General features: G+C 41.0%; 1 protein-coding gene across 3 annotated transcripts in view; it reads right to left on the reverse strand.

Moving 5' to 3' along the window:
• Positions 1–751: 751 nt before the first annotated feature.
• The window catches only part of PRKAR1B (protein kinase cAMP-dependent type I regulatory subunit beta), a 103149-nt gene continuing 76633 nt past the window's right edge, over positions 752–27267 (reverse strand). For 2 of the 3 annotated variants that reach the window (XM_082311739.1, XM_082311738.1), the window contains exons 8-11: positions 25147–25207; positions 21484–21605; positions 3539–3620; positions 752–3106 (exon numbers count right to left, since the gene is read on the reverse strand). In XM_082311739.1, the coding sequence (XP_082167865.1) occupies positions 2934–3106; positions 3539–3620; positions 21484–21605; positions 25147–25207 (438 nt within the window). In that variant the 3' untranslated portion in view covers positions 752–2933. Of the gene's footprint in view, positions 3107–3538; positions 3621–5971; positions 6075–21483; positions 21606–25146; positions 25208–27267 lie in introns of those variants that run through there. The other variant, XM_082311740.1, reaches the window with a different exon arrangement.

Here is a 27267-nt window from a genome sequence, read left to right on the forward strand (position 1 = left end):
CCAGCCCATTGCATGAACACAAGCCATGGCAGCAGCACAGTACATCTCTGGTGCCAAAAATGGCTTTGTGCTTTAGTCCCAGGGCAGCTGCGCTTCTAAAAATCCACGCATGGCCAGAAGTTGAGAGGAACGATTGGGACAGATCCCCAGTGTGGTCGGGGCCATGGGCTTTGTCTTTGATACTGGGGGGATAAAGGAAAAGCATTGGTATTTGAGAAAGAGTCTGTTCTTCCCCCGTTCTTCCCGCTGGCTGTACAGCAGACTCAGCAGCAGCCCCGTGGGTTTCGAAGCTCTACACAGGGTCCCTACAACCAGCGAGACAGCTCACATACTTCATGTTCCACATGTGCTTAAATGCCAGGCTGAACCGGCACCTAAACAACAGCATGAAGGTCCGAGAGACACCTTGAACCCCTATGTCTTCATGTAGACATATATGGTTACATTTCAACACAAGAAATTTTTTTCTTCATGCTAATCCTCCAGAAAACCAGTTTGGTTTCCATTACTATATATAGCACTGGGATTCTTGGTCTATTTTTTGTCCCTTTGCATCTGATTATTTTCAGTAGAGTTCAAACTTTTTATGATATGCAGATTTTAACTAGAACATGACTTCTATTCATACAGACTCCCATTATTAATAAACCCACAACAGCCACATATAATGTAGAAGAATTTTATTCATACCGTAATTCTGTCCCATCATCCACTGCAAATATTACAATTATCTTTAAAATGTCATCGAATATCATTTTGTTCCACTTAAAGCACAGGAATCCTGGTGTTAAATGGTTACACTTCTCTTGAGCTTGCTTATAACAGAACCATAATTCAAATGTATTTTCCATGAGCTGTAAAGGTTTAAAGTAAAGAATCTGTGCAGGGTGTGTGTGCTCGAGAAACTTCTAAACAGTGAGGCTAACACTTGGAGTTTAACAAGAAATGTATCTTGCGTATTATGTGAAACACTCACAATTTTTTACCAATACAACAGAAATGCAATAGGTAAAAGAACATACATGAGTGACTGGTAACCTTTAAAAAATATTTCTTTCAAAAATTGCACAAGATAATACAAAACCAGTGAAGCAAATCAAAAGTTTTGCAAATGCATATACATTTATCTATATATATAATGGGGGTCTGCCTATATAAATGTACGTGATAAAAATTGCAAGGGTGAAAAATGTAAATGGTCATATTTAATAACACATGCAAGAAGTGTAACATAATCATAATAAATAGTAGCAACAAATATACACTGACAGGACCACTGAAAATATGCTGAAATAAATTAAGCACCTTGAAGTGATGAGGAGTCTGAAGTGGAGAAGCAGTCAGCTCTGTAAGAACCACTGTGGGCAGCTACTGGAATATTGGGCCCTCTTGGTGGGAGTCGATAGGAAAGTCCCAAGTTAGTCTTTGTTAATTCCAAAGAAGAAAGCACACTGCACGTCAGTAGGAGTAATTTTAGCCATGTTCTTCACTAACACCTCTAGTTTCAAAAGGGAGATTGCTGCCTTATTTCATTGCGTAACCTTTGGCATGTAAAAGGTACAGAAAGTTCGGATTTACCCACAAGAATGTTATCATAAAGAAGAAACAGAGTTTTGCCACAACTGAAAAGCGGGCAGTGCTATTTAGGGTAGTTGAGATGCAGACCTTTGCTGCTGTTAGCAAAGACAAGTTTTCCTTCAAAGGAAGAGCTTCCCAAAGAATAATATAAATGTTCCCATCCTTGAGGGCTGCACAGCAGAGCAAGGTCTGGATCTGCAACAAGCTCCATTCAAGAGGAGACCCATGTCTAGGCAGGGCAGCAACACCTGCCAGCGGGGCTGCACGCACCTGGAGGGAGCTGGGCTCTAGGAGCTTCTTGCAAGATCCTGGTGCTTTTTTTTATGCAACACACGTCTTTTGGAGGAGAGGCAGCATTCTGAAGCATGTGTTTGGCTTTCAGAAAATCCTAAAAATTCCTAAAATTTAGTCATATACTAAAAGAAAGGCATTTGATTTTAATTAAGTGGACTTTATTAAAAACAAACTGCTGTTGTTGCCCCTGATGTACACCTGGCACCATCTCTTCAGCATTTCATATAATATTCAGAGAAGTTGCTGAGGACACTCTGCTGCAGATAAATATGTTTCGAAGTCCACTTAATTCAGCAGAGAAGTTCCCATTGGACTTTTAAGGGATCTAATGCAAACCCTCATTTAAAAAAAGCTGAGGACAAATAACTTAGGTCCTAAAGGCACCATCTGAATTCTTACAAGCCATTGTCCCTTGACCTCTTTGTCCAGAAGACTGGAGCAGGCTGTTTGTCTTAGCAGATCCTACAAAGCAGACCTGAAAGGGCTTGTAACACGGAGGAATATGGCCCCTCTATCTAAGCCACACATAAAATGACTCAAAAGCTCTACTTTTCCCTGGCTTGCTGGAATGATCACAACCTTCCTCCGACCTTCGCTCTTAAACTGCGCGCGACTGGCACTCATCCTGTGGGATTTCAGAAACCTCCGGTCCATAACCAGTGAAAAGTCTTTTGAAAGTGACAGGCAGAGGGACATCGCTTGATCAAAGAAGCTTGACAAAAGGTGAATAAGACCAACTTTAAAGATAATGAGGGAAATAATAGAAATTCATATGTATGTTAAATAGTTAAAAACACAGTTTTAAGCTATAAAATCCAACAATAGGTAAAAATCTTGCCTGCAAGCCAAGAGGCTAATCTTCCCCAAAGCTAGTCTTATCCAAACAGTTGTCTTCCTACTTACATGATACATGAGATTTGAACTGACATCCACTATGTGACATAAACAGAAAAAATACACATAAAATGCACACTTTTTTTTTCTTCATAAAGCCATGGAGCTGCACAGAGCAAATTTAAGTGCACAAGGTCACACAAAGGCAGCTTTCCAGAAGGAACCATTTAGACGGTGAGTGAAATGAAACTGTTGTATCTCTGAATGTTTCTCTTGAGGATTTCGGAACAAGGACCAAGCACTCGTTCAAAGCGGGGCCGATCCAGCTTTACACACTTCAGGGGTCCGCGTGCCACCACCGTAGCAGCCCGGGGACGATTGAGCAGTAGCGCTATCTCACCTGGAAATAAGGATAAATACACTGTCACACGCCCTGTGCCTCTTTTTCGGAGAGTGCATGTTCTAGCCACCATCCAGTTGCTTTGGTTGTAGAACATCTCCCTTTATATCTATCTTGATAGACACTTTACATAATTCTGTTGACAGTACAAATGCATTACATATGCATAATGCATGCATGTAAAATGCCTTTGAAAACAAATGCTTTCAGACTGTTTTGCTGATTCTGGATCTGTCTCCCGTCAGCTACACTGGTGTAAACCAAGGAATGGTTTCAGCTTCACTGAAATCTCTCAGTACTGCTGAAAGTAGCAGCTGACCTACGCATAACCCCTCGCTTGTAAAAGAGGAGAACACTAATTAAGACAACAACAACTTGATACAACTGCATGTGCCTGTCTTTCTGAACCGTACTTAAGCTGAATTTTCTTACCAAAATAATCCGATGGACCAAGTCTTCCAACTTCAACGTACTCCTCATTGTCAGACCGGCGCTGCAGAACAGAAGCTGTGCCCTGGGAAGAGAAGTGCAGAAAGTCAGTTGGCTTTGCTTAAACCTGTTATGCTTTAAAAAGTATCAAGTCCTGAGTATTTCCTTTTGCATGTCACACTCCTTTAGTTCTGCTATGGGAGAGATGACATTATATTTGAATGAAAGGAATTAAAGAATTAAAAATATCCATCAGTATGGCAAACTTGATTTCTCTCTTATGAATCGTTTGGATGCAGACAGATTCAGCTCACACACAAGAGAAGAGGCACAGGACAGAATTCAGTAAATCCTATTGAACTAATGCAGATCATCCTGTGCAAATGCATGCTTTGATATAGTTTATAAATGTTCTGGGTGGATGCAGAACCTTACAAGAGATGCGGAGAAGATTTACATCATAAGGAATAAAAAGGCAATTTTCCCAGTCACAGTCTTGGGGCATGGTTTTGTAAGACAGCAACTAGAGTTTATTCCTCACCTGATCATTCACTGGATCTATTGCTGAAAGGGCTGGTAAAGGGAGTTTTTAATGCTTCTTGCAACAAAGGGTGATTTTTTTTTTTAGTGGCTTTGCCCGCTTGTGGCCTGTAGTGATCTGGACACCTGCGAGTCAGTCGCTGCAGAGATGGAATGTGTCTTGTCTCCACTACCCTTAATAACTGCTGTACTTGACATGTGCTAATACATGTCAAAACTCAGTTACAGTCTATTTAAACCTTCAAAGAGGTTTTACATGCAGAAATATTCTAACCTGGAGGAAATCTTAAATTATTGTGGCATAAAGCTTTTGTAGAGGACTAGAGAAGGCATCTGCTTTTCTGGAAAAAAATTACAGTAACATAAGAAATTATCTTCTGAGCCCAAACCAAAAGCATAGGAAAAGGCAAAATGTTAACGTATTTTAATTTTAACTGAAATTAAAAAGATTTTTAAAAGCCAAGATTTTTAAATAGACTGGAGAGCCATTTTTTGACAGTGCAGTTGGAGAGCATCAATAATGTTTTTTTAAGATTTTCAGCTTGGAAAGTAATACGTGGGGGCTGATCCTGTCCCAACCAGGACAGGGAAGGGGAGGAGACACAGTAATGTGGACTGTGCTTGGAAGGTTGATGCCAGTTATTGGAAAATATCACAGCCCTCAGTCTGCAGTTTAACACCCAAGTCTTGTATTGCTTGGCTCGTCGGCGCTGTCGGTGCCTGTAACCAGCTGCAGGACCACCCCAGCTCGGAGCATAAACCTCGCTCCAGTGCAGAGTATTCAGTGCAGATTCACAGGCTGCAAACATCCTGCAGCTTCCTTGCACCAAAAGAAACTTGTGTGCCTCAGGGTATGGTGGGGGGCTTGAGGAGACACTGAGCACCCTGGTACACCTTGGCTTCAATGCAGTTAGAGGCACTCAGCACCCTGCAGAACCGGCCCTTCACCTTTGCACTGTGTTTAAATACACCTTATAGTATTCGAGCCATTGTCATTGAATTGCAAATCTGAACAGCAATGTAAGGCTGCTTCAGGTCTAGCTTTCATTTTTCTAGGACCTGAGGGGCCCAGGAATAACCAAGAGTGGTAGAACATCCATTATTGTGTAGCAAATGATCATAATTTGCTTTCTTCTGAACAAGCACCACTAAGCTGCTGTAATACCGTTGTATGGCATCATGTCCTATTTCATAACAAACAGGGTTATTTTTAAGCCCATATACTTTACAAATTGCTGGGCCACTCTCTAGGTTAACTTATAATGTAAGCTTTATGTGCTATATTAATGAAGAGGAAATCTTATTTCTGCTGATGCCAGGAACCAGAAACAAAAATCAAATAATGTGCCAGTATTGTTTGATACATGCTAAACATCTGATGGTTTTTATACAGACTTGGAAGTACCTCAAATTAATCTGACCCATTAGAAGTTGTAATTTCTCATTTTGCCCATTAGCGGTAACCTGTGCTTAATGTAAATCCCTAGATGTCAGACTGTCAACACATTACATTGGTCATGACAATTTACTGTTCCGCCCCATCATGCCATATCAGTATTACAAGAATAATGAAGAAACACTAGGGCTGTAAATTCAGGACCCTTTGCAAACAATCACAAAACTCTTCTCATCTTCAATGCTTTCACTCTTAATATGCCAGGCAGCTGATGGCAGAAGATACAGAAGCATGTGCTTGGCACAACGTGCATGAGCAAGGGCACCTGAACAGGGCAAGGTTTTTCAAAAATAAGCCAAACATAGAGGGTAAGGTTGGGTTTGGTCTTTTGTGGGGTTTGTTTGGGGTTTTATCTACCATTAAAACACGCCATGCACATAAAACTGTCCACAGCAAGTATTAGGCTATCCACAGAAGGAACTGAAAGAACTGGATATGAGAAAGTGATTTGGTGCTTGTCAAGTTTCCAGCAAAAATTCCTTATCCTTGATATAACGAAATTGTTCCGCCAAAGCTGCTGTTTTCCAAGATCTTCCAGTAAATCTGCAAGGGCATGAAAATGCAAAGATAGTGTAATGAGTTTTGTTATTCACACTTACTGCAAGTTTTCAGAACAAACACACATTCGTAAGCAGCATTCTCAGAAATACCCCATACAGGGAATAATGCATATATCGACGTCTCTCTTGCCAAACTTCAGATCAGGTGCAGCTCACTACATTGATGCTGTTCTTATTGCCTGTGCAATGTAGACAGGATCAGGTTCAGAATCGCTTCCAGCCCCTGTCCTCCTCTCCGTCCCCATCTGGAGCCTGGCAAAAACCTAACCCCTTGACCCAAATAGCTGTCTGCAATCCATGTCTCCAGTCTCTTTCCCAAAACTACTTTTTTTTTAAACTTTTATTACAGATGGTTTATTACATAAAACAAAAAAATCCCCAAAGTAATCATATTGACTGCCCAGGTCAAAGAAAGAAAGGACTCAATTCCCTGCTGCCCACCTTGAGCACGTTGCCATAAAGGTAATCACAATATCAAGCAATATTGCTTTCATCTCCCCAAGTGTCAGTTTTTATTGTGGCTAGTATTTTTTTGACAGGGTCCATATGATATAGGACTCCAGTAAGTCAGTCTTCTGAAGCAATTTCTTCCACTGTTCCACTACAGTCGGCCTTTTTAATCCAAGAAACACCATGATATCTGTTGGAGGAGGACAGATGTGTCTGGCCTCCACAATAAACACTTGGCTTGGCAGGATAAAGCAATGCATATTCCAGATACATATTTTTCCACTCTTGTTTCAACAGTCACATAGGCTTTTCCCGTTGCCCAGTGAGAACAGGTCTATCACGGAGCAAAAGAAGTTTCCTGAAACCCTGACAGCAAGCACCCAGATGTAAGATCTGATTATGCCGTTTGGCCTCTCGTTGCACAAGTCACCAGCTCCACAAGTACATCCTGGAGCATTGTCAGAGTGACCTTCACGGGAAGGCTGTCCACACCATGAAACAAAGAAGATGTATTTATAATTATCTACCTGTATCACCTTCACTTTGCGTGTCTTATCTCTGGAAACAATGCTATTCTGACTGTATTAGAGGAAGAGTCCCGCTGTAAACGACCAGTGTAACCAGGGCAAAAATAATACAGAAATAAAATAATCCAGAATAAAATACTACAGAAACAATCCCTTATTATCCATATACTTAATGAAGTAGTCATACTAAATTAATTCAGTGCTGACCCCTACCCTTGGTCCCATCACAGGTTTCATGGCTGTATTTCATTTTACTTTACTTGTCAAATCTTTCTGACACAGTTTTTGAGCTTTCTGTCCTTCTTGTGCTTTAGCAAACCCTACCTCTTATAAATGATACAACTGAATAAATCTCCTGAGACCTGTCCCGGGAGGTATGGGCATTATCTAGCAAGGATTCAAGGGGCTTATCACTCTCACCCTCAAAAAGCATTTGGTCTCAGTGGGAAAGATTTCCCCTTAAGTGGCACACAAAACTTGGCAAGACCAGTCTCTCTGAAATAAACTGCACGATCCTAGATTTGCAGGATCAGGCTATTTAGTGCTGCTCAATTTAAAATACTCTCTTGTACACCGATAGCCATTTCAGCCTCCTACACCACTGAGAGAAACCTACAGAGCACAGACTCAAAGACTGTCGAGAAGTCTGACACCATTTAATAAATCAGGACTTTGCGACGATATTAAACTGAAAGCAGACAGGCATGTCTTTCTGCTAGCAGACGCTTGGGAGTGAAATGATGATCTTCGGTGGGTCCAGGAATATTCCCTTTCAGTCACTGGGGAGTGCCTGTATTCCCAGGAACCGATATCATTAACCTTCTCTCCTCTCCTCCAAGTAAATACGGGCATCTTATTGCAAAAACAACAAGAGTAGCAGTTCCAAAAGCAATGTGCCATCACCACCTCTCTGCCATCCTCACCCCACGCACCTGCTCACTCTCTCCATCACTGCTCTGTCACAGTGCTGAGAGTATTTATTTGTGTCTTTCAAATGCATCAGCAGTTTGTTTTGTAAAAATTTATGGCTTAGATACGGCACCATAATTTAAGTTATAAAGAATAAATTAAGGTTTATAATCCATGAGTTCCCATCCTCTCCAAAGTAATGAGATTTTGATAAATGTTTCACTTTTAAACTATCGGACCATACAGATGAGTGAGGCATCCTACAGCATAAAGACAGTGACCCATCTGGATCAACACTGAGATTCCCAGGCCTTATCCTGCATGTACTTATAAGCACTAATTGCTTCAGGAGCCCTATTTTTATATTTAAGTATGAATCCTAAAGCCAGCAGTTGGCCTAACTAACCTGGCTACAAAAGGCAAGTGTTCATGATGCTAAAAACTGAAATCCTGTATTTCTTCCTGTATTCCAGCTCAGCAGATCGGATGGGATCATTCCCAGGCAGCACAAGGCAAAATGTGGTGGACAGTGATATGTCCATGTTACCTCTGGGTGGGACAGGCTGTGCAGTATGGTCCTTCACCAGGAGCAGTGGGTGGGAAGGGAAATTCAGCACTGTTTTAAAATCTTTTTGGTTTAAAAGTCAATCTTGTTGATGTTTTGGTCTTGCTGGGCTAACCTCCCATTTTAAAGATACAGCAATCAGTAAAAAAATATAGTGAGGCTCCATCTGTAATAAAGGACATATTTATCATTATTAAAATTGAAGAATATTTATTCTCCCATGAGTGTATGCAACATCAATGTCTATGTCCTTTTGATACACTAAGTATACAGAATAAATTTCTACTTTTTAAGGAAAAGAATTTTAATTTTCATAAGCAGGAAGTTACTATTTCTCTTTCCATTTTTATTTCATACCTTTTTTACTTACTGCTATTTTAAAGAAAAGCACAGAAGACAGGTTTTTTTCCCGATGCCCTCAAAATGTTACATTTTTATCCTAGTTTTGAGCTTAGAAAGTTTTTCTAGCCTATTTTGTTTTCCTCTTCACCATCCACTAGAAAAGAGCAGCGCGGTCTATAGAATTAGAGATGGAAAAGGTCAGGCCAATCCATCTGCTATTGCTATTAACTGTCAATTGCCATTATGAACATACCTTTGCTCTTTCTCACTTTGTTAATCTGCACACTCCATAATTCACACGTTCAAAAGATAAGTTTCCCCTCACTCCACAGTCGCACAAACCCTCATTAAATGTCGCTATGAAATCTTTGCTAAGTTACTACAAAAGACGAACGAAAAGGCTGTGAAGTGGTATAAAATGCTCCTCTTCACATGGCGAAGCAGACGGGACTGGATGTAGAGGCTCCTATTGGTTTTAATGGAAGCTATAACAGATCTGAAATGAATGAAAAGATCTTTCACACAGTATGATTCTGGGAGTATTTTATTTAATTGCAGGCAAGACGAGGTTTGTGGAAGTAATATCTTTTATTAGACCAAATAGCATACCTGGAAAAGGGAGAAGAGTTTTTGGGCACACATGCCTTTCTCCAAGTTGCCTATTTCTCCAGATATATCTAATAAAAGATAGCATTTACCTGTCTACAAACACTGTCTGGGCAATGTTCTTACACTATCATAGCTATGACCATGATAAATTACACCTGATTTGGTCATATCTGCCTGCTTACTGGTTCATGCATGCAATTAAATCATTCCTAGAGCATCTCCATTACCTTACATTAAGGACAGTCAAAAGCTACAGGCCCCGATGCTACAAAACTCCTGGAAATAGTGATTGCCTAGTGAATCTGCAAGCCTGCTAAGATCTGTCAGCTAATATTTCATGTCCACTTTAAAAAATGATCATTTAAATCAGTTTGGTTATCTGACGTGAAACCTCAAAGCAACTGTGGTCCAGTTCCGCAAACTTTATGACTATCATTTATGAGGCGCCTGTTGTAATGACTGTTGAGCGGGTAAGGGCTACAAGAACAGACCCCAGGTTTGCACTGACTGAAAAGGTGGTGGTTGTTTGGTTTGCTGTCTCTGGCAAGTGAGTTCGTTTCTGCATCCATTAGGGTTCACTGCAGATTACAGCGCAGAGATGAGACAATGCCAATGCCCAAAACAAAACCATGTGCTACTGACAGCTTTAGAAAACAAATATACAATATTTTATGCATTTAGCTTTTTAAATTGGGCCATGACTCTGGAAATTTTGAGTGCCACTGATTTCAGCGGATTTTCAGAAAGCCAGCACCTTGGGAATATCTTTAGGATTAATAGTGCAATGTCAAATGAGCTCAAAAGGCAGCATTATAGTAATAACGGGCGCAGCGTGGTACCCATCCCAGCTCCGTGAGAGAGAACAGTGCTGCAGAAAGTGCCTTTACAGTGAAACAACCGCAGTGACAACGTCTATGGTTATCATTATGTAGTCATCATAACATTGTAACATTAATGCATCATATTCTTATTGGTCATAATTCTCAACAACACTAATGCCCACTGCAATCTAGCAACAACAGAAAGTACACACTACTACCCAGCTGGCACAAATCCTATACATTAGCTCGACAGCCATGCTTGATATCAAACAATCTGCAGTTTGCCGTGTGTACCAGCTATATCACAGCTGCATAAGACTACTCTATGTATGTCTAAACTTCCACCACTTCTGCTACCTCGGCACATTTATATTGGTTTAGGAATAACATCCAGACCCGAGAGAGAGGAACAAAGCTGCCTAGAGCAGTCACCGAAATAGCCACAAATATAAAGGTACTTTTAAAAATGACAATCAATCATAAACCAAGTGTAGCTTAAAACAGCAGAAACAACTGAGCCACAGGGCATTTCCTAGGGATATACGAGAGGCCAGGGTTAAGGCCCAGACATGACTACACCCAGCCCATCATTAATCACCAGGAAACGCCTTTGCCTTGATCGTTTAGTATTTAAAATCATAGATGTTTGACATGGGAAGACCTTTTCAATCGTTTGTTCATCCTCCTATTGCAGTATCTCAGACAATCTTCCCCTTCAGTGTTTCTTTGATACAGTCTGCATTAAACCTGTGCTGTACCTAATGTATTCCCCTTGAAGTAAAAGAAATGTTTTTATTAGATGGAACAAGACAAGATTCAGCTTGAGAGAGACCAGTAAACATAGTGAAAAGCCAAAAGAAGCAGAATACACTGCACCAACTGCAATTTGGTTCATGCATGGAGAGCCCCGCAATACCTACGTGAAACAAAGTGGGTTTTGCACAAAGAATAAAAAATTGGGATTTTTTTCATTACGCCTCTTCAGTTGAAAGGCTTTTCAGAATCACAGCATGACGTTTTATAGTCTTTTGACTTCAAAATGTTGTCCCTGAGCCACAGCAGCAGAGCTAACATCAGGCTAGATCACGCAGCTGTCTGATAGAGGCGTATCCGCATGTTGGGGGACCCAAGACTTCATCCACAGTCATCATCATTCCCCATCATCAGATGGGGGAACACCACGGTGGCCTCTGTGCTCCCCAGCCTCTGTGCCACAGTAGCCCCGTGCTTTTCTTCCATACCACCAGTTGCCAAGTGGGACGGGGAAGCCTGGGAGCGAGGGGATGGTGACACAGGGGTAAGGATACCAGGTCTGAGCCATGGGAGGAGCCCCTTGCCTGGGGTGTGATCCTCCTTGGCTAGCTGTCCTGGCTCCATGCCCAGAAAGCTGGGAAGTGGTTGCACCACAGCCCAGCCTTTGGGGTCCCTCTGCATTTTTATCTTTATTCCTTCTCTAGGATTTTAGTTTCCCCTTTTGTTACACATTCAGTCCACCTGTCTCAGTGGTAACAAAAAGCTCAGTAAAGGTGGGCTCAGATGACGGGTTTTAATGAATCATCTCAGTGATACTTGGCCTTGACTAATCAGTAGCTTCTGTGGGAAAACAACTGAATTAATATTCATCACGGTGCCAGATTTTAAAGACCGCCTGTGCCAAGCGCTGTGGATTATTGGCAACAAGGCACTGTTTTCCTCCCTCAGACATGTCAGCGTACAAAGCAATAAAAGTCACAAAGGAAAAAAAATGTTGCATTTTAGAGATTCTTTCTTTCTACAAAGCTAGCCATTATCTTGACTCTCTCTGAAGCCAGGAAACGTCCACTGAGTCAACATAAAAGTGACTCTATAATGGGTTATTCATCAACTGTTCATGTTTGTGACTGACCTGACAGGGCTCATCTCCTGGAAGCAGACATGCAGAGCACTACCACCTACAGAAGGGGCAGGGTTGAATGCACAGGAGAGAAAACAAGAAAACAGTGCTGAACCTCCCTCACCCTGCCCACAAAATCCTTTCTGGTGAAAATCGTTTTTAGCTGTTAATGTTGTTTTACGGCCCAATTACTCCTACCACCATCTGCTTCTTTGTGAAAACATTCTGTAGATACTGAAGTAACCAGACCAAGCAAAAGGCTGAGACAGACATCATCACTGAAGTCTCATAACTAATGCTGTGACCAGGGCTGGGCGAGCAGCTGTGGCCAGCTAGGGCAGCAGCTTCTGAGCAAGAAATAAAACTTGGAGCAAACTAGGAAAAGGAGAGAAGGGAGTTTATAATGGAGATCAGGAAAATCCCCCATGGAAAGCTCTCTTTAAGTCCTTTCAGTTGGCGAATCTTTTGTATTCGAACGACCAAATTCTGAAAATCAGAAGAAAATGTGCTCAAAGTTGCCTCTTCCTGAAGCACTGCAGAGAGCCTTGCACGCTGCACAAAATCCACACTACACAGCTAATGAATGAGCCCTAAGGGGCATATTCTTTCACTAAATCTACAGTCATCTCAATGGTGTCTTTGCAGAGGAGGGACAAAAGCCATCCCAGCAAGGGACAGCTTTAACATGATTCAGAGAAAGGGCTGAACTACAGCAGGGATTAGGAAATTCTCCATTCCTCTTCCACCAGGTTGGACACCACTATATTTCAGGTCTTGTTTACATTGCAGTATTTTTGCTTAAAGACAGAGAAGTATTCCTCAGGTGAGCCTCAGGACACAGCTCCTAGCTCCTGAGACAGCAGAGGCCTTTAATTTCAGTTTAGATTTAACGTGCCTCGGGCCATAAAGTTCTTGGTCATGTTGACTAAGTGCTTTGAATCAGGGCTTGTGAGCTCGGTCTTCAATGCCAAAAGAGCTTATGAGGATTCTGGGAACCTCCTGAAAACCTTGAGGGGTAAACAGCCTGTGCTGCTCTCCTTACTCACACGAAGAGGTATTTTGTTACCTGGGAACATCCGCTGCTTTTGCAGACTCCTATGGTAGGAAGATACTACTGGACAAGACTAAAGAGAGAAGAGTCAAAGCACCAACAATGCCTTAAAGCAAGTATTAGCTAAATAGAAAGTCACAGGCTGTTTTGAAGACGGAGAAAATCTAGCACTCTGATTTTTATGAAAATTCAAATGGAGCATGTATATATTAAGAATGAAACTGCCAATTACTAACTTCAGGTTTTACTTCTCTGCACACCAAACGATCTCCCAGTTTTCCACATATCCTATAGTGGTAAGAGGCCAGGGTGTGTCTGTATTTCCAGCATAAACTTCAATTTTATGGGTTTACAAATCAGATGTTTTAAATTACAGCTGAATGAGACTGAAGACTCCTACACAAGTTGTCATGTCAAAAGTGAACTGGGGAAACATTCATACACATTTTTTTGCGCTGGGTATAGCATGTGCAAAAGAGAGGTTATGAAAACTACTTTTAAGCCTTTGAGAATAGTACGGCTACACTGCATCCTCCCAGTGGTTTTGCTTCAAGACCTAAGGTTACCAACTTCCAGTGACACAGAGTAACACAGCAAGTCCTGCATGCACCTCATGATGCTGGCATAAGCAATGTTCTCAGTCGCAATGTCCTGGAAGACCACTAGCATATCGCTCCTCAGCTGCCATTTTAGCCCTTTGGGACTGCTGATAGCATCATTCCTGGGACGGCTTTTATGTTACAGCTAAGGATCAGCAGTTCTAGGGCTACTTTCCAAGAGAAGACAAACCCTTTGAACTATGTAGCCAAAGACACTGCAAATATTCCTTTAGCCAGTAAATAATCTTGGGTTTTTATTATTTGCCAACCTTTGATTTACGAAAGACTTTTATACAAAAACAAGGGAGAAATAAACAAATTTCAGTCAGCAATACAAAGTGCAAGTGACTTCCACATAACCTGCAGTTAGAAAATAACACCCATTATTTTGGGGTGGTAAAATTTAACATAAAGGCAAAAGGAGGGTCAGTTTATGTATCAGCCTGGGATTCTGTCCATAGGGCTAACACTGCTGCTCTGCCTTAGACCTTCTGTGAGCAACATCATGAAGGTCCAGACCTTCAAGGTGTTTAATTCCCATTGATTGTCTTCAGCGGGAATGAAGAACTATCTTAATTCTTGTGCTTGTGCTTCAGACCACAACGTGCAACACGGAGGTTGCTTCACACACCTCATCACACAGCTGTAGTGAGGATAAACCCAATGAAGTTCATGAGATGTTCATGTAAGACAGATAAGTAGCTAAGATAAAAAGAGCCACTTAAAAGGTTACATATATTGTATACCCCAGTCATTACAACTCCCAAAATTATTTGGTCATACTACATGGATGTGCCAAGCCAGGTGAGAATATTTTTCCATAACAAACTGTTGGCTGTGTACATTGCTTTTACATTGTTTTCCTACCCATCAGACTTCTTTTTAAAAAAGCTTCATTTTCATAATATAAAAGCTAGCTGATCTTTATGGTGTTGGAGAAGGATGATGCAAGAGGACTTAATTCTGACTGTGGACTCAAGATTGAGTCATGACTGGGTTTGACAGTATTTTTTTAACTGTACATTTTTAAACTATTATACATTATTCTCCAGTCTCTGGGTTCATAGCAACTCACAGAATTTACATACAGTTGTCCTGGTTTCTGCCACAAACGAGGAACAAAATCTGCAAAGTTCTAAAATAGACTAGAAATACTTGCTAACCTGAAGTTTCACAAAATTGTGAAGAAAATGCTCCATTGTACATCAGTTCTGAGGTTTCAGATTTTGCAGAATTTACCATAGGTGACTGCATTGCGGTGGTTATTATTGGGCTAGAGAAAAGAGTTGGAAGGAATGGCCAAAACCTGCAATCGGTGACAGGTCCTCCATGGCTGGTGGGAAGAAGGGGAGCCGCCAGTTGCCTCCTATGAAACACTGTCCCTTTCTGCCAGAGGAAAGATAAGGATATGCTCAAGATTGCATGTATGTGGATATTGCATGTATATACAGCCTGATCCACTGCCTATGGAAGTCAAAGTTAAACTGAGTTTAACAAGAGCTGGACTAAGCTGATGTTTTAGCCCCTTTGACTCAGCAAAATACTTTATCCCTAGTCAGGATGGGACCCAATCACACACCTAACTTTCAATCTTTTGACATCAGCTGGCCATTAAAAATGCCATCCTGAACACAGATGAACTTTGAAGCAGGGCCAATGGAAACGCTATTGCTCCAGCACTTGTTGAACAAAATTGAATGTACCTTTCCTGTAAGAGCTCTACGGGAAACAAGGTCTCTGGAATTAAAAATAAGTAAAGTACAGAGCCCTCAGTGACTGCTGGCTCTGTTTATTCGGTATGTTTTGTCTATTAGGGATATTAGGAGTCGCTGTAGCCTGCCTTTGACAAACATTTTCGGTATCAACAAAATCCCGGTAACACTAAGCAGTTCGGATTGTAGCCTTTGAAACTCCTTTTCTAGACAACATTCATCTTCCTAATTAATAATTAATCACACTGTGTTTTTAAAGAGATTATCAGGTGTGATAGCAGAGTGTGCCTAAGGCAGTGACTTCATTAACCATACGGAAGAAGTTTACTTTGTAGTTCTCCAGCCTGTCGCAGGGGTAGGTGCCAAAGGGGTCTCTCTTGGGTTAGAAAGTCAAAGAGCAACAATTTAGAGCAGGAAACAATTGGGCTATTATTTTTCTTTTTTCTTTTCCTTCTTAAGGAGCTTTTAAATCATGAATCTTCAGATGCTTGTTGTGCAATTTAAGACCCAAGTCAACTTTTCCTACAAAAAGGCCCAATTCTGTGAAGAATGGAGCGCCCTTCTGAGTTAGACCGAAGACCCTCCTCTGTGGGTGCAGGTTACCATGGTAGGAAGAGTTTACAAACACTGTTCCACCTCACCAGGCTTTGAACTGCATTTGTGCAGAGACACTCCATGGCATGCCAAGAGTGTCAGCGGGGCTGGAAACACTGATTTCACCTACAGGACAGTATCTCAAGTACACTCTCAGCAAGAACTCGCAGTGGATCCTGCCCAGACTGGAACCGGTTTGTGGCCCTGACTTGAAATGTCAACAGCAGCATGAAAGCTAGCAGCCCCCTGAGGATTACAGGACTGTTTTCAATGTAATCAGCCAAGAATAGTGCTGGACAAATAATCATTATCAACTAATTTTATTTATTTTTGTCAATCAGGCAGCTCTATGCATTAATACTGGAAGGATTTCTGCACTATCAATGAAAATGTTTCTCTTATTTGCTAATTTTGCTATTACCACTGACTGGTTTCAGTACTGACGGATACTTTATGCCTTTTCCCATTAAGCTTTTGCTCACCTTTATGAAGTGCCATTAGGATTATTCCCACTGACGGGGAAACAGGGAGGGTAACGTTCTGCCCACAGACTGGACTGATAATACAGGTGAGACTGAAAATCAGATGCCCTGACTCTGCCTCCTCTCTAACCAGCAGGATAATAATAAAGAACACAAAGCCCCAGCTTTTTTTAAATGCTTTTCACAAAGGAGTTGTAGAGGAGGGTGCAACTACCCCCTGTAACTTAGCACTAATCTACAATTAAATATACTAGTTTTTAAGGTTAAAACCAAGATCTAATGTGAAAATACTTGATACAATGGTCCCATTTCTCCTTGAATTTTCTCCTGTGAATTATCTTCTATTTTTAGGTCTTTTATTTTTAGGCTGCTGCATGCTATCGCTGGGCAACTCGACCAACTATTAATTGGAAATGTTTTGCTCCTCATGCAGTTTTATTTCTTTGCTTTCTGCACCACTTAAAGCAAACTGTCCTCCGAGGAGATGACAGGCTACAGAGACCACATTTAAAGGACAGTTACAAGCTGTGCTCTTCGGGCGCAGTGTGGCACTATTATAAACCTTTTGCTGTTCTCTCCTCCTACACCTGCGTACGTTTGTGTCTGTGCATGCATTTTTCTTAAGCCCTGTCAAACTTTATGGAGTATTAGGGCCATATGGCAGCACTTCAGCAAGCTCTCCGTATGCAGCTGAGATTACAACACTCCCTGAGCACAGTCGGTGGAGTCCCGTGACAATATCCGTGTGCCGTATACGGTGCTCGGTCATGACAAGTAGATCCAAATGATCTGACATGGGGAGGGGTGGGAGCTGGAAAACCCAGCAGGGCACTTCACGGCTGCAGGTCCCCGCATTTTTGGCAGCTGCGTTGCGGACTTTCTTCGAGGTGCTGTGCCACCCAGCCAAGTTCAAAGCGGAACTTAAGAGAGCAGTACATGATCATAACCGCTATTTTTAATACCATTGTCACTACCTTTCTCAATAACCTAGACACCAGAAAAACACTAACTTCTTTCCAGCTCCAGAGCACTACTACACTAGTTTGAAATACTGTTCAAACTGAAGTCAGTGGCAAAGCACAAGTTGGGAATAAAATCAGCCCCCGTTCAACTGACATTTCATTTAAAGGGACTTAACATTTGCTGGGATATTTAACTCTGCAAAGCTCACATGCCTTTGCAAGCTACCACTTTAAAATGCAAGCTAAAAATATTTGCGTTATCTGAAGTCAGATGAATAAATCCTCCCTACTGCTGGGTACACAGTGTGGCAGTGTACAATACAACTGCAAATTTATTTGTTAGAAACTGTACATCTGTTATGATTTACGCTTGCCAAAATATAATTTTTTATGGCAACAATTGTTTCATGGTGCTTAAAGTTTTTCACCTCTGTGCCAGGAATCTCATATGGGATAATTCCATGACCTTGGAATCCAGCAGATACATTCCACATCTGTCTGGTCTGGGAAAGCCCGAGTTTGTTGTGTGAAAACCAGAGTGGGAAAATAAGACCTGGAAATATCTGAAAATACAGAAACGGCAGGGCTGCTTCTTTTTTTCTTTCTTTCTTTTTTTTTTTTAAATTACCAATTTCAAGTGCAGTAAATCAATCTCACAGAAGCAGTTACTTTGCTTTTGTAAGCAGACATTCACTTCTGCTCCTATCTTCAAATTAAGGAATATGGTATAAACATTAAAATAATTCTATCTCTGGAAAAAATCACAGCCTTTAAATATTACAACTAAATCTTGTTGAAGGCTGCTTGAGATTTAAATGGAAAAGCACCCAGCCTACTGCAAGTAAACATCTTACTGGTGCCTGTGAAGACTTAGGATGGCAATAAAAGTGTAGCTGTCCCAGAATCTCAGGGTAATACTTTTCTCATTAGACTTTTTAACAAAAAATGAACCATAAACAGCTTTGTGAGCAGTGAACTTAAAAAGTCCTGGTTTCCTGTGACTCTTCCCTGTGCACATTTTCTGTTATTCTCATGACTTGGCTGAGTTCCTGCTGCAGCCTTGCTCTTCATGGGGCACTGTAGCATTTTCATGCATACAGCCTGCACCTCAATAACCTGCACCCGGCTACAATCTGTGCAAAACTGGAGATAAGACAGTGGACAGAAAGCCATGAAAAAAGGTTATACCAAGAAAAAAGGGGAAAAGATGAATGTGCTTGCTTGACAGAAGTGGGTGACTAAATATTCTTGTCCGTACTAACTAGGATGGTATCCTGGCTTAAAGCAGGAATTGTTTTTTGATCATCACCTAGGCCAGAAGTCTCCCTTTCAAAAGGGTTTAATGGTTGCATTTCAGTCTGCAAATCCTGAAGGTGCCAATTCACTTACAGGCTATGTTCTTCTGCAGGACCAATATATTCAAAAGATGGTATCCCAAAGGGATGTCACATAGGAATGCAGCATTGCAGGCTAACCAGAAATGAATGATTAATTTATGAAGTTCATACAAAATTGTGCTAACAATTTAAAAACCATGTGTGAGTCTTGGGTGTCTTAGAGAACCTTTTAATGATAACAGTCACAAGATCCCACTTGGAACCAGTATTAGTGATGCTGGTGCACCACAGCTTTGTAAATTGGTAACTTTTTTTGCATGCCACGAATGACATGGTTTATAATAAATGAGTAGCTTGCCCAAAAATTGTGTGGCAAAGTTTAGCTTTGTACTACTGGACATACTGTACTCCAAAGGAGGCAGCATTCTGGTAATATATGAAATGGTTTCTGCATATATAGCAGCCAAACAAATTGGCTGCATTTTGAGTGTTTTGGATTACAAGGCCACAAACATCAAAAAACATATGAAAGAAGCTAATGACTTTTCAACATATTATGACAACAAACCAGCCAAAACTATTTTCAACCAGTTTGTAGAATAATGTGTTCCTGGCGGCTTGCATCAACTCTCCTGCAGAAAAGTTTAACATCAAAGATGTAAACTCCTGTGAAATCAGGTTTAAAATACAAAGCTTAAACTGTGTGTGAGCAGGCACAAATACTGCTGCAGCACAAGAAATAGTTGATACTGGATGTTCATTCTTTAATGTAGAAAAATATAGGCAATTTCCAAAGTGAGAAACAATGTTAGATTTATAATGGAAGGGCGCGGTGAGCAGATACTTTATGATTATGCAGTATGCAGAGTTAATACTTTTCTACCCATTCAAGTCTTAACAGCTGTTCCATCAAAAGGGGGAAAATAAAGGCCCTTGGTAATTCTTAAGCAAGCTGCCAATTTTCCACATGGGATTTGATGGCTAAGAAAATTAGGTTTTCCTAGTCTCATGCTGCTGCAAGGAATAACAGCACACTTAGTAACACTAGTAGAAATAAAAATTCCATATTTCTGAAAAAAAGTTATATTTCCTAAATTTTTCTTATATACTAAATATCTTATTAACAAAAAAAAAACCCTATCTAATACCTAGTCTCCTTTATTCTGACACTACTGTTTTGAAGGGGCACTGCTTGTCGCATAATTGAAGTTCCTTAAGTGTCTAACTGTGTTAATATACAGGTGCAGTTATTTGCACTGACAATTTTGTGAGCATCAGAAAAGAAACTATGTTCATAAATCAAATAGTATTTCCAACACTCAAGAGGAAAGAAGGATGGAATTTTAAGTGTCAGATATTGATTAGTAACCAAATTCTGACTGCCTTGGGTAGAGGCACCTGTCCAAAAATCCACAGATAAGGAGCAATCAAAGAAAAACCTGTTGGCCTCTAAGCCATTTGGAATGGGCACTGTACGAGCTCTTTATCGCCTGAGTGAGGCTGGGTATCTTTCCTCCTAAATCACATCATAACACAGCAGCCTGATGGAGCCGGAGATGTATTCTGTATACATACAACTGGATCCCAAGGCAACACAATGATACCAGTTTCCTTACATCCATCTGACCCTCTTCCCACAGTGAGGGATTCAGATTACCTCCTAGCTCCTGTTCCACCACTGCCTTGTTGCTGGCCATGTAACATCTGGCCTGGGATTTGCACTTGAACTGTCACCACACAGCCATATGTTGGTCATTGCCTGTCTATAGATTTGTGTAAGAACACTCGCAGCTGGTACTGAAAAGCTCCTACTTCAATACATATACAATCATATCCTAATGCTGTCTTGTTATTCTTAGTCTGAGTCTCTCTAATACCTTTTTATAACTTGTTATATCACAGCGCCTAGGTATTTGTATGAGATACCAAGGATCCAAATATTTATGTCAGAGAGGGAGGAAAAACCCTGTCAGCATCTGTTTGCAGAAGTGAGATGGTGGAACTGAAGTGTCAGATAATCTCCCCAAAAGATGTCAGCATTTTCAACTGCCTGACAGATCTGTCTGCCTGTGCGAGAGTAAACAGGAAAATGGCTCAGCCATTTGGACTGAGTTTAAGGCAAAACAAAGAACAAATTATCCATTTTCAGATCAGGTCTCCTGCTCCAGTTTACAGATGTTCGTTTGTGATTTCCCCTGTAAGTCCCTTTGGGAACAATGATCAATGCACTGTGTGGCTCGCCAGCCTTGTTAAAGTACTGGCAATTTAAACAAGAAAAATCTCATGCAGAAAACAAACCTTCAAACAGTAAAGATACTAGACACACCTCAAAATTCCTCTCTGTCTTCGATTTACTGGAAATCAGGGATCGTCCCACTTAAGACATTTCCATGGAACTGGTGTCTGAATTCATCTGAATTTTGAGCAATTCTCCTGGCTTTAGTGGAGTTACTTCAGATTTATGCTGAAGTAAGAGATTAAACTGAACCCAAATGTCTTTAATACAAAGTCTTGATCTTTACCAGGAAATGACAGAGCTTATCAGGATGCCAACCTTACCTCTGTAATAATGAAGAAGTCATCACCAGGCTCTCCCTGCACAACAATTTTTTCTCCATCTTCAAACTGGACAGGTTCCAGTGCATCAGCCACTGTCAGCCGCTCCCATTTGTCCAGGGACTCTAAAATATTGAAGATCACAAAGCTTTATTACAAAAAGACTCTAACTTTGGCTGAAGATTCCTATCTAAACTGACAGCTCTGCTATGCCTAGTTCTGTTATAAAAGAAACATTTCTTTCATCCAGGCACTTTGCACAAACCTCCAGTTGGGAAACATGAATGTATTAATTCATTGTGTCTTAGACTTTAGTAATCACCCAGATAATAATCTTAAAAGTTGGACAGGAAAAGTTGGCTCTGGTTCCCCACGCCTGCGATCTGATCTGCACTGCACTGATGGTGCAGCAGATTGGAGCGGCCTAAGAGCTGTTTGGCGATACCAGCGATATGGGAGTGCCGAGATCCTCTCTTACCACATCCCACACCAGATGTCAGAACAAGTCCTACTGTCTTTTCATCAGAGTTGCTCTCAGCCGGTTACCGATGGCCCGCTAGATAAGCGATGCAAAAGTGCCAATCTAAAAGATGACTCTTCCCCCATGGGTGAGACCATGCAGCACTGAAGCCAAGGGCAAGACCCTGGTAGCACGGGTGGCAGTGGGACCAGAGGCTCAGTATGGATGTTTGAAGTGGCACCTCTGTTTCTTTGGCCAGTGGGATGGCTTACAAAAAGTGTTTTTCTTTTCATTCCCCCACTTAGAGAGAAAAGTTATAAAACTTCAAAGTAAACTTCAATAAGAAAATATTAACGGTCTGTTTTATGAGTAATGGAGCTAATACAGCCTGGTTCCTGTGCCTTTGTGTCCTATCACCCACCTGCAGATGCCACAAATCCCCTGTGATACCTGCATGGCAAAAGACAGCCCGCACAGCGGCCAGTCCAGGGCTGCTGGCTGTCCCCCTGCCCTCCTCCTCCTCCATGTGCTAATCCTACCCTCCGGGAGCTGAGCGGTGCCAACCTTTGTCTCTCTCCTCTACCCATCTGCGTGACAATTCAAGACAATTAGTTGTATTTGAACTTCTGTACTTTTGTCAGATTTGACTGAAAGAAGTGACAGGTTTAAAAGTTATTAAAAGAAACAGATAATACAATGATATAACCTTCACGGCCTCAAAAGGCTGGGCTAAAATTCATGTACTGCTGATTCTTACTTAATATGAATTATTGAACGATGGCAAGTCAAGACACAGCTCCTGACACCAGGATTAGATCTGGGCTGTTCTCTCAGACTCTAGTTTTCCCATTTTGTTCAAAATATTGCTTAGAAGTATTGTGTGAGGGTGAAAGAGTTGTTCTTTAAAAGCTAAAAAGCCTTTTGGCTGAGCTCAGAAGTGCACACTGAGTCTGGTAACAAAACCAGATTGAAGTGATCAATGCACCAAAGGTAAGTTTTGAGTTGCCTGACACACATACATCTTCCTGTTTTTAAGCCACTTTCTGTCGCTGTTTGAGAAATGATTATTTCTAATATTTTCCCCACCTATAATCACTAATGCACTTTCCTGGTGTATTTGTGGCTTCTGCTGCAGAAGCATTAATATCAAAGACCAAGCCCATATTGTCAATGCGATATTCAAAAAGTGCTCTGTTTGACTAAAAATAAGCATAGAACTCTTTCATACAGACTAGAGTAGGCTTTTTCATTAAAAAAAAAAAAAAAAAAGAACTCAGTAATTAACAATGGAAAGAAAGAGTCTCTTGAAACTTCTTCAGTTGGCTTTATGAAAAATTCAAAGCTAATTCTAGCTGTAGTCATGAAGTGTCTCTCTTTGGTCTAAGGGAATTGTACCAGTACAAATACATTGGTTAATGGTTCTTGCAAGCAGAGCATTATATAGAAAATTGTACACGACAAACTCTTTAGTTGCAGAGTTAAAGTCAAGCATCAAATAAAGTAGCCTGTATGCAATTTTTGCAATTTCTAAATTGTATGTATCAATTCATGGCTTTACATTTAATTAAACTCCAGAAGAAATATTTTAAACAATTAGTTTCCTCCTATCTTGTTCAATACACTGTAAGCAGCTACTGATAATCCAAAAAATCCTTAGCTTTAAAAAAATAAATAAATTGCTCTTACAGTTATATGGCTAGCTACAGACACTACGCAAGCCTTGAAAAAACCTATATAAGATGCAGGTAGAGGTTTTTCCACCACAAAATCGCCAAGTTCTGACCACATTAAGGCATGAAGTGAAGTTGACTTTTCAGTGCTGTATTGAGATTTCTAAAATACCTTTCTGTTTCCCAGCTGTCATCTACTTTTTAGATGTGTGAAATAGATCTTTACACATTTCACCCGAATTCTCGATGCTCCTGAAATGATGCGTTATTTTGTCTGGTGCTTTTCCACACTTACTTAAAAAAAGTTCAAATCTTGAAGTCCTACCTCATTTTTTACTGAGATTGAAAAGCAATACTACAAACTAGGATATAATTATATTGCAAACCGCATGTTTAAGGAAGTGCATCTTTGAATAACCTTTCTACTCTGAAATTGTTTTGAGATGCCTCATTGTTGTAATTGCTTCTCATTAGTGCAGGTGCAGAGATCCTTTCTTCTTGAAATACTCACTGTAATTTGGTATAATTTGTGCTCTTAATTTAGGAAGATTTAAGTTAAGCATAAAATAAGGCATTATGAAAACTTCATTAATAAGTGAGCAACATATTTAGCCTTACGTTAAGCATACAAATGTAACTGAAAATCTCATGCATAGCACCTCTCAGAAATTCAAGTGTATTTTCACTAAGACTGTCATATTTCAGGTAAATAAGCTCAAATGGTAGAGGAATACCATAAACAAGAAAAGAAAATTGTTTAAATAGAAATATAAGTATTTTAATTATACAGCAAATTAATCCTGTACTGTTTTTTTTTTCCCAGAGGAGCCCCAGCAGAAACATGATGTTTCTCCTACAGCATCAACATTTCATTGTACTGTCTAACACTGTCCTCCTTATTAGAAGCTTTTGTTCTCCTAATGGTGATTGATTGGTCAGGCATTATGGGTTTGTTGTTTTTCCTACTGAAGGCCATCAAGAACATGTCCAAATTTCGTGGCTATCACATTAATCAAAGGGAAACAAAATCCAAGGACAAGAAGCTAAACAGATGTTTTAAGAATGTGAGACAGGGGCTGTAAAATACACAGAAGAAAAAAAAAGTCAGCCCGTTTTGATTTGTGAGGTTAGTTTGTTTAGTGCACATAAATACAGTATTCTCACAGGAAAAAGCTTCTCACCTGTCACCTGGAAGGATGTAACTAGACTTCATGACAAATTCATATCTCTGCACTGCTTTCTCCTCTATCCATATGATCTCTACTGCAACAGCACCTACCAGTAAGTTACCAGTGTGTGCCTGCTCCCATATTTAAGGAAAGATTTGCCCTTCCAACAAATGTTCAGTGCATATTAAAGAATGAGAAAAACAAGTCCTAAAAAGGGCCCTTTACACTTTCATTCCTTTGGAAACAACACAACCATGAGACCTTCTGTTTGACCACCATTGCTTTCATCGTGCCATCAAAGACCAAAATTCATTCCGCCAACACATATAACAGACGAACTAACACGCAAATCCAAAGGGCAACTGACCCAAAATGGAGACCTTGCTCAGGAATTCTTCATACATCTTCCGCTTTCTCAGCGTGCTGCCCTGTTATTAAAGGAGAGAGAAAAAGGAGGTAGAACAATACACAAAGTATTTTTGTGATTTCTTCCTAGAGCTGCTCTTTTTTTTCCCCTCCCCTTCCAAATCTTAAGCATAGCCAGTAAAAACAGCCTAAGGCAAATGCTTCCCCATAAAATGTCTGGGCAAGTTGTATTGCTGATAAGCAAAGACAGAAGGAATCAAATTCAATCCTGGTGTAATTTCACTGACTTCACTGGTGTTACTGGACACCAAGGATGAATTGTATCCATTATTTACAGGCACTCATTTTAAAGCCAGAGCTTCATCAATTAACTGTTTAGCTAATTCAATATGTATCTTGTTACAAATGAGGCCCTGCTAGAAGGCAATTTACAATTACAAAGTAGGATAAAACTTAAAATGTCCCCCTCATGGGTCCCATCCTTTTACGTTAAAACCTCTTTAATGCCAAAAGCATTTATCTGTAAGCCTGGTCTATATTCTGTACAGTGTTGTATGTATTGTTACTGCTGAGCAACATATTCCTATTTATTATTTTAACAAGATTTAAGCATTTTGAAGCGACAATCCATCAATGTATATGTAGCCACCAGCACAGTCATTCCCACTCTAATAAGATTTTATTGCGTGATAAATTACTGAGAAATCTTCTGCTTACACAGTGTTTGATCACCACGGACAGAAACCATAAGTAGCCATTCCAGCACGCATTTTTGAAGGAGATTCAGGTATGAATAAATACAATGCAGTTTTACCAATACAAAAACAATTCATCCTTAACTCCTCCTGCGGTGACACAAATGACTCGAAAACCTTCCCAGGTACTCAAGAGGAACTCCAGGGTCTTCCTTGGTACCGTGCAGTTTATTTCACACTGTTCTATGACAGCCCACACCGTTTCTGCCTGAGCAGATTCCCCATGGATGTCAAAGGCTGCCTGGCACCTGCTAGTCAAATCTACAAGGCAGGAGATGATCTACAGCATACAGATGATACACTCATATTCTGAAGAAAGGGGGAATGAAGATGGCATTCAGCTGTACACTGGGCAGAGAACACAGAAGCAAATGTCAGTATCTGCCATAGAAGAAGCCACTTCTCCACTCCTCCTTCGAGTGAGCACTGGTAAGTGCTGAAAGCAGAGGCAGAAAGTGGGGATAGACAAAGGAAAAGGAGAAGAAACATTTTACCCTCCACTGTCAAAGCATTCAGAAATGTATGAAAGTATGAAAATGGGAAAGGCTGGTGTACTCAAGTGCATGATATAACAACAAAGAATTAAGCACTGTCCCTCTTCCTACATGCATTGTGCAGGCGGGGCTGATCCAACGACCACCAAAGCCGTGGGAATCCTTCCACCAACATCAACAAGCTTTGGCATCAGGAGAAGCTGCTGGGTGCTCTCCTCTGGGGACAGCTCCCCTTTGCACCCCTCTCCTGGGGCCACCCCTGCCCCGAAACAGCCGCAGCACCGTCAGGAGCTGCCACTGTCCCCAGGTATCTCTGGATCAGCAGCAGCACCAGCTACTGAGGTCTCCCCCTCCACACCCTCTTCATAATTTCCAAGTCTGGTGATGACAGTTCGCCTCTCAGCGATAGCATCGGTAACCCTTGTCTGACCTCCCTGTCTGACAAACCTGGTTCTCAACCTCGGGGGCCCCCGAGAGCATTTGAAGTGCCAGAAAGAAAAAAAAAAATGAACTTCAAACAGACGAGGCTCTGCAAACCACGCCAGATCCTGACAGCTCGCTGCGAGACAAAGAATGGAAAACTGGACACTGCGCAGTTGTTGCTTTCCTCCCTGCAATCGAGTGGAAATGAGACCAGCAAAATTGACAGCTGTGGAAAACCAGATTGGTGGTTTAGTTTGATGGGCTGGGGCACCCAGGGACAGATGTGGAAAATGCTTTTTAAATGACTTGCGGACACAGATGAATTTTAAGAAGCAGTAATCAGTAGCCATAAGTGACGCCTGACCACAGCTTCGAGTATTTAGAGACACAGACAAGACCCAGGAAGGTAAGAATTGCAGGCATCCTGCCTGGCCCGGAGAGCAAGAGCCC

Source organism: Platalea leucorodia (assembly GCF_965183815.1).
Source record: "Platalea leucorodia genome assembly, chromosome: 5".
Lineage (NCBI taxonomy): Eukaryota > Metazoa > Chordata > Aves > Pelecaniformes > Threskiornithidae > Platalea > Platalea leucorodia.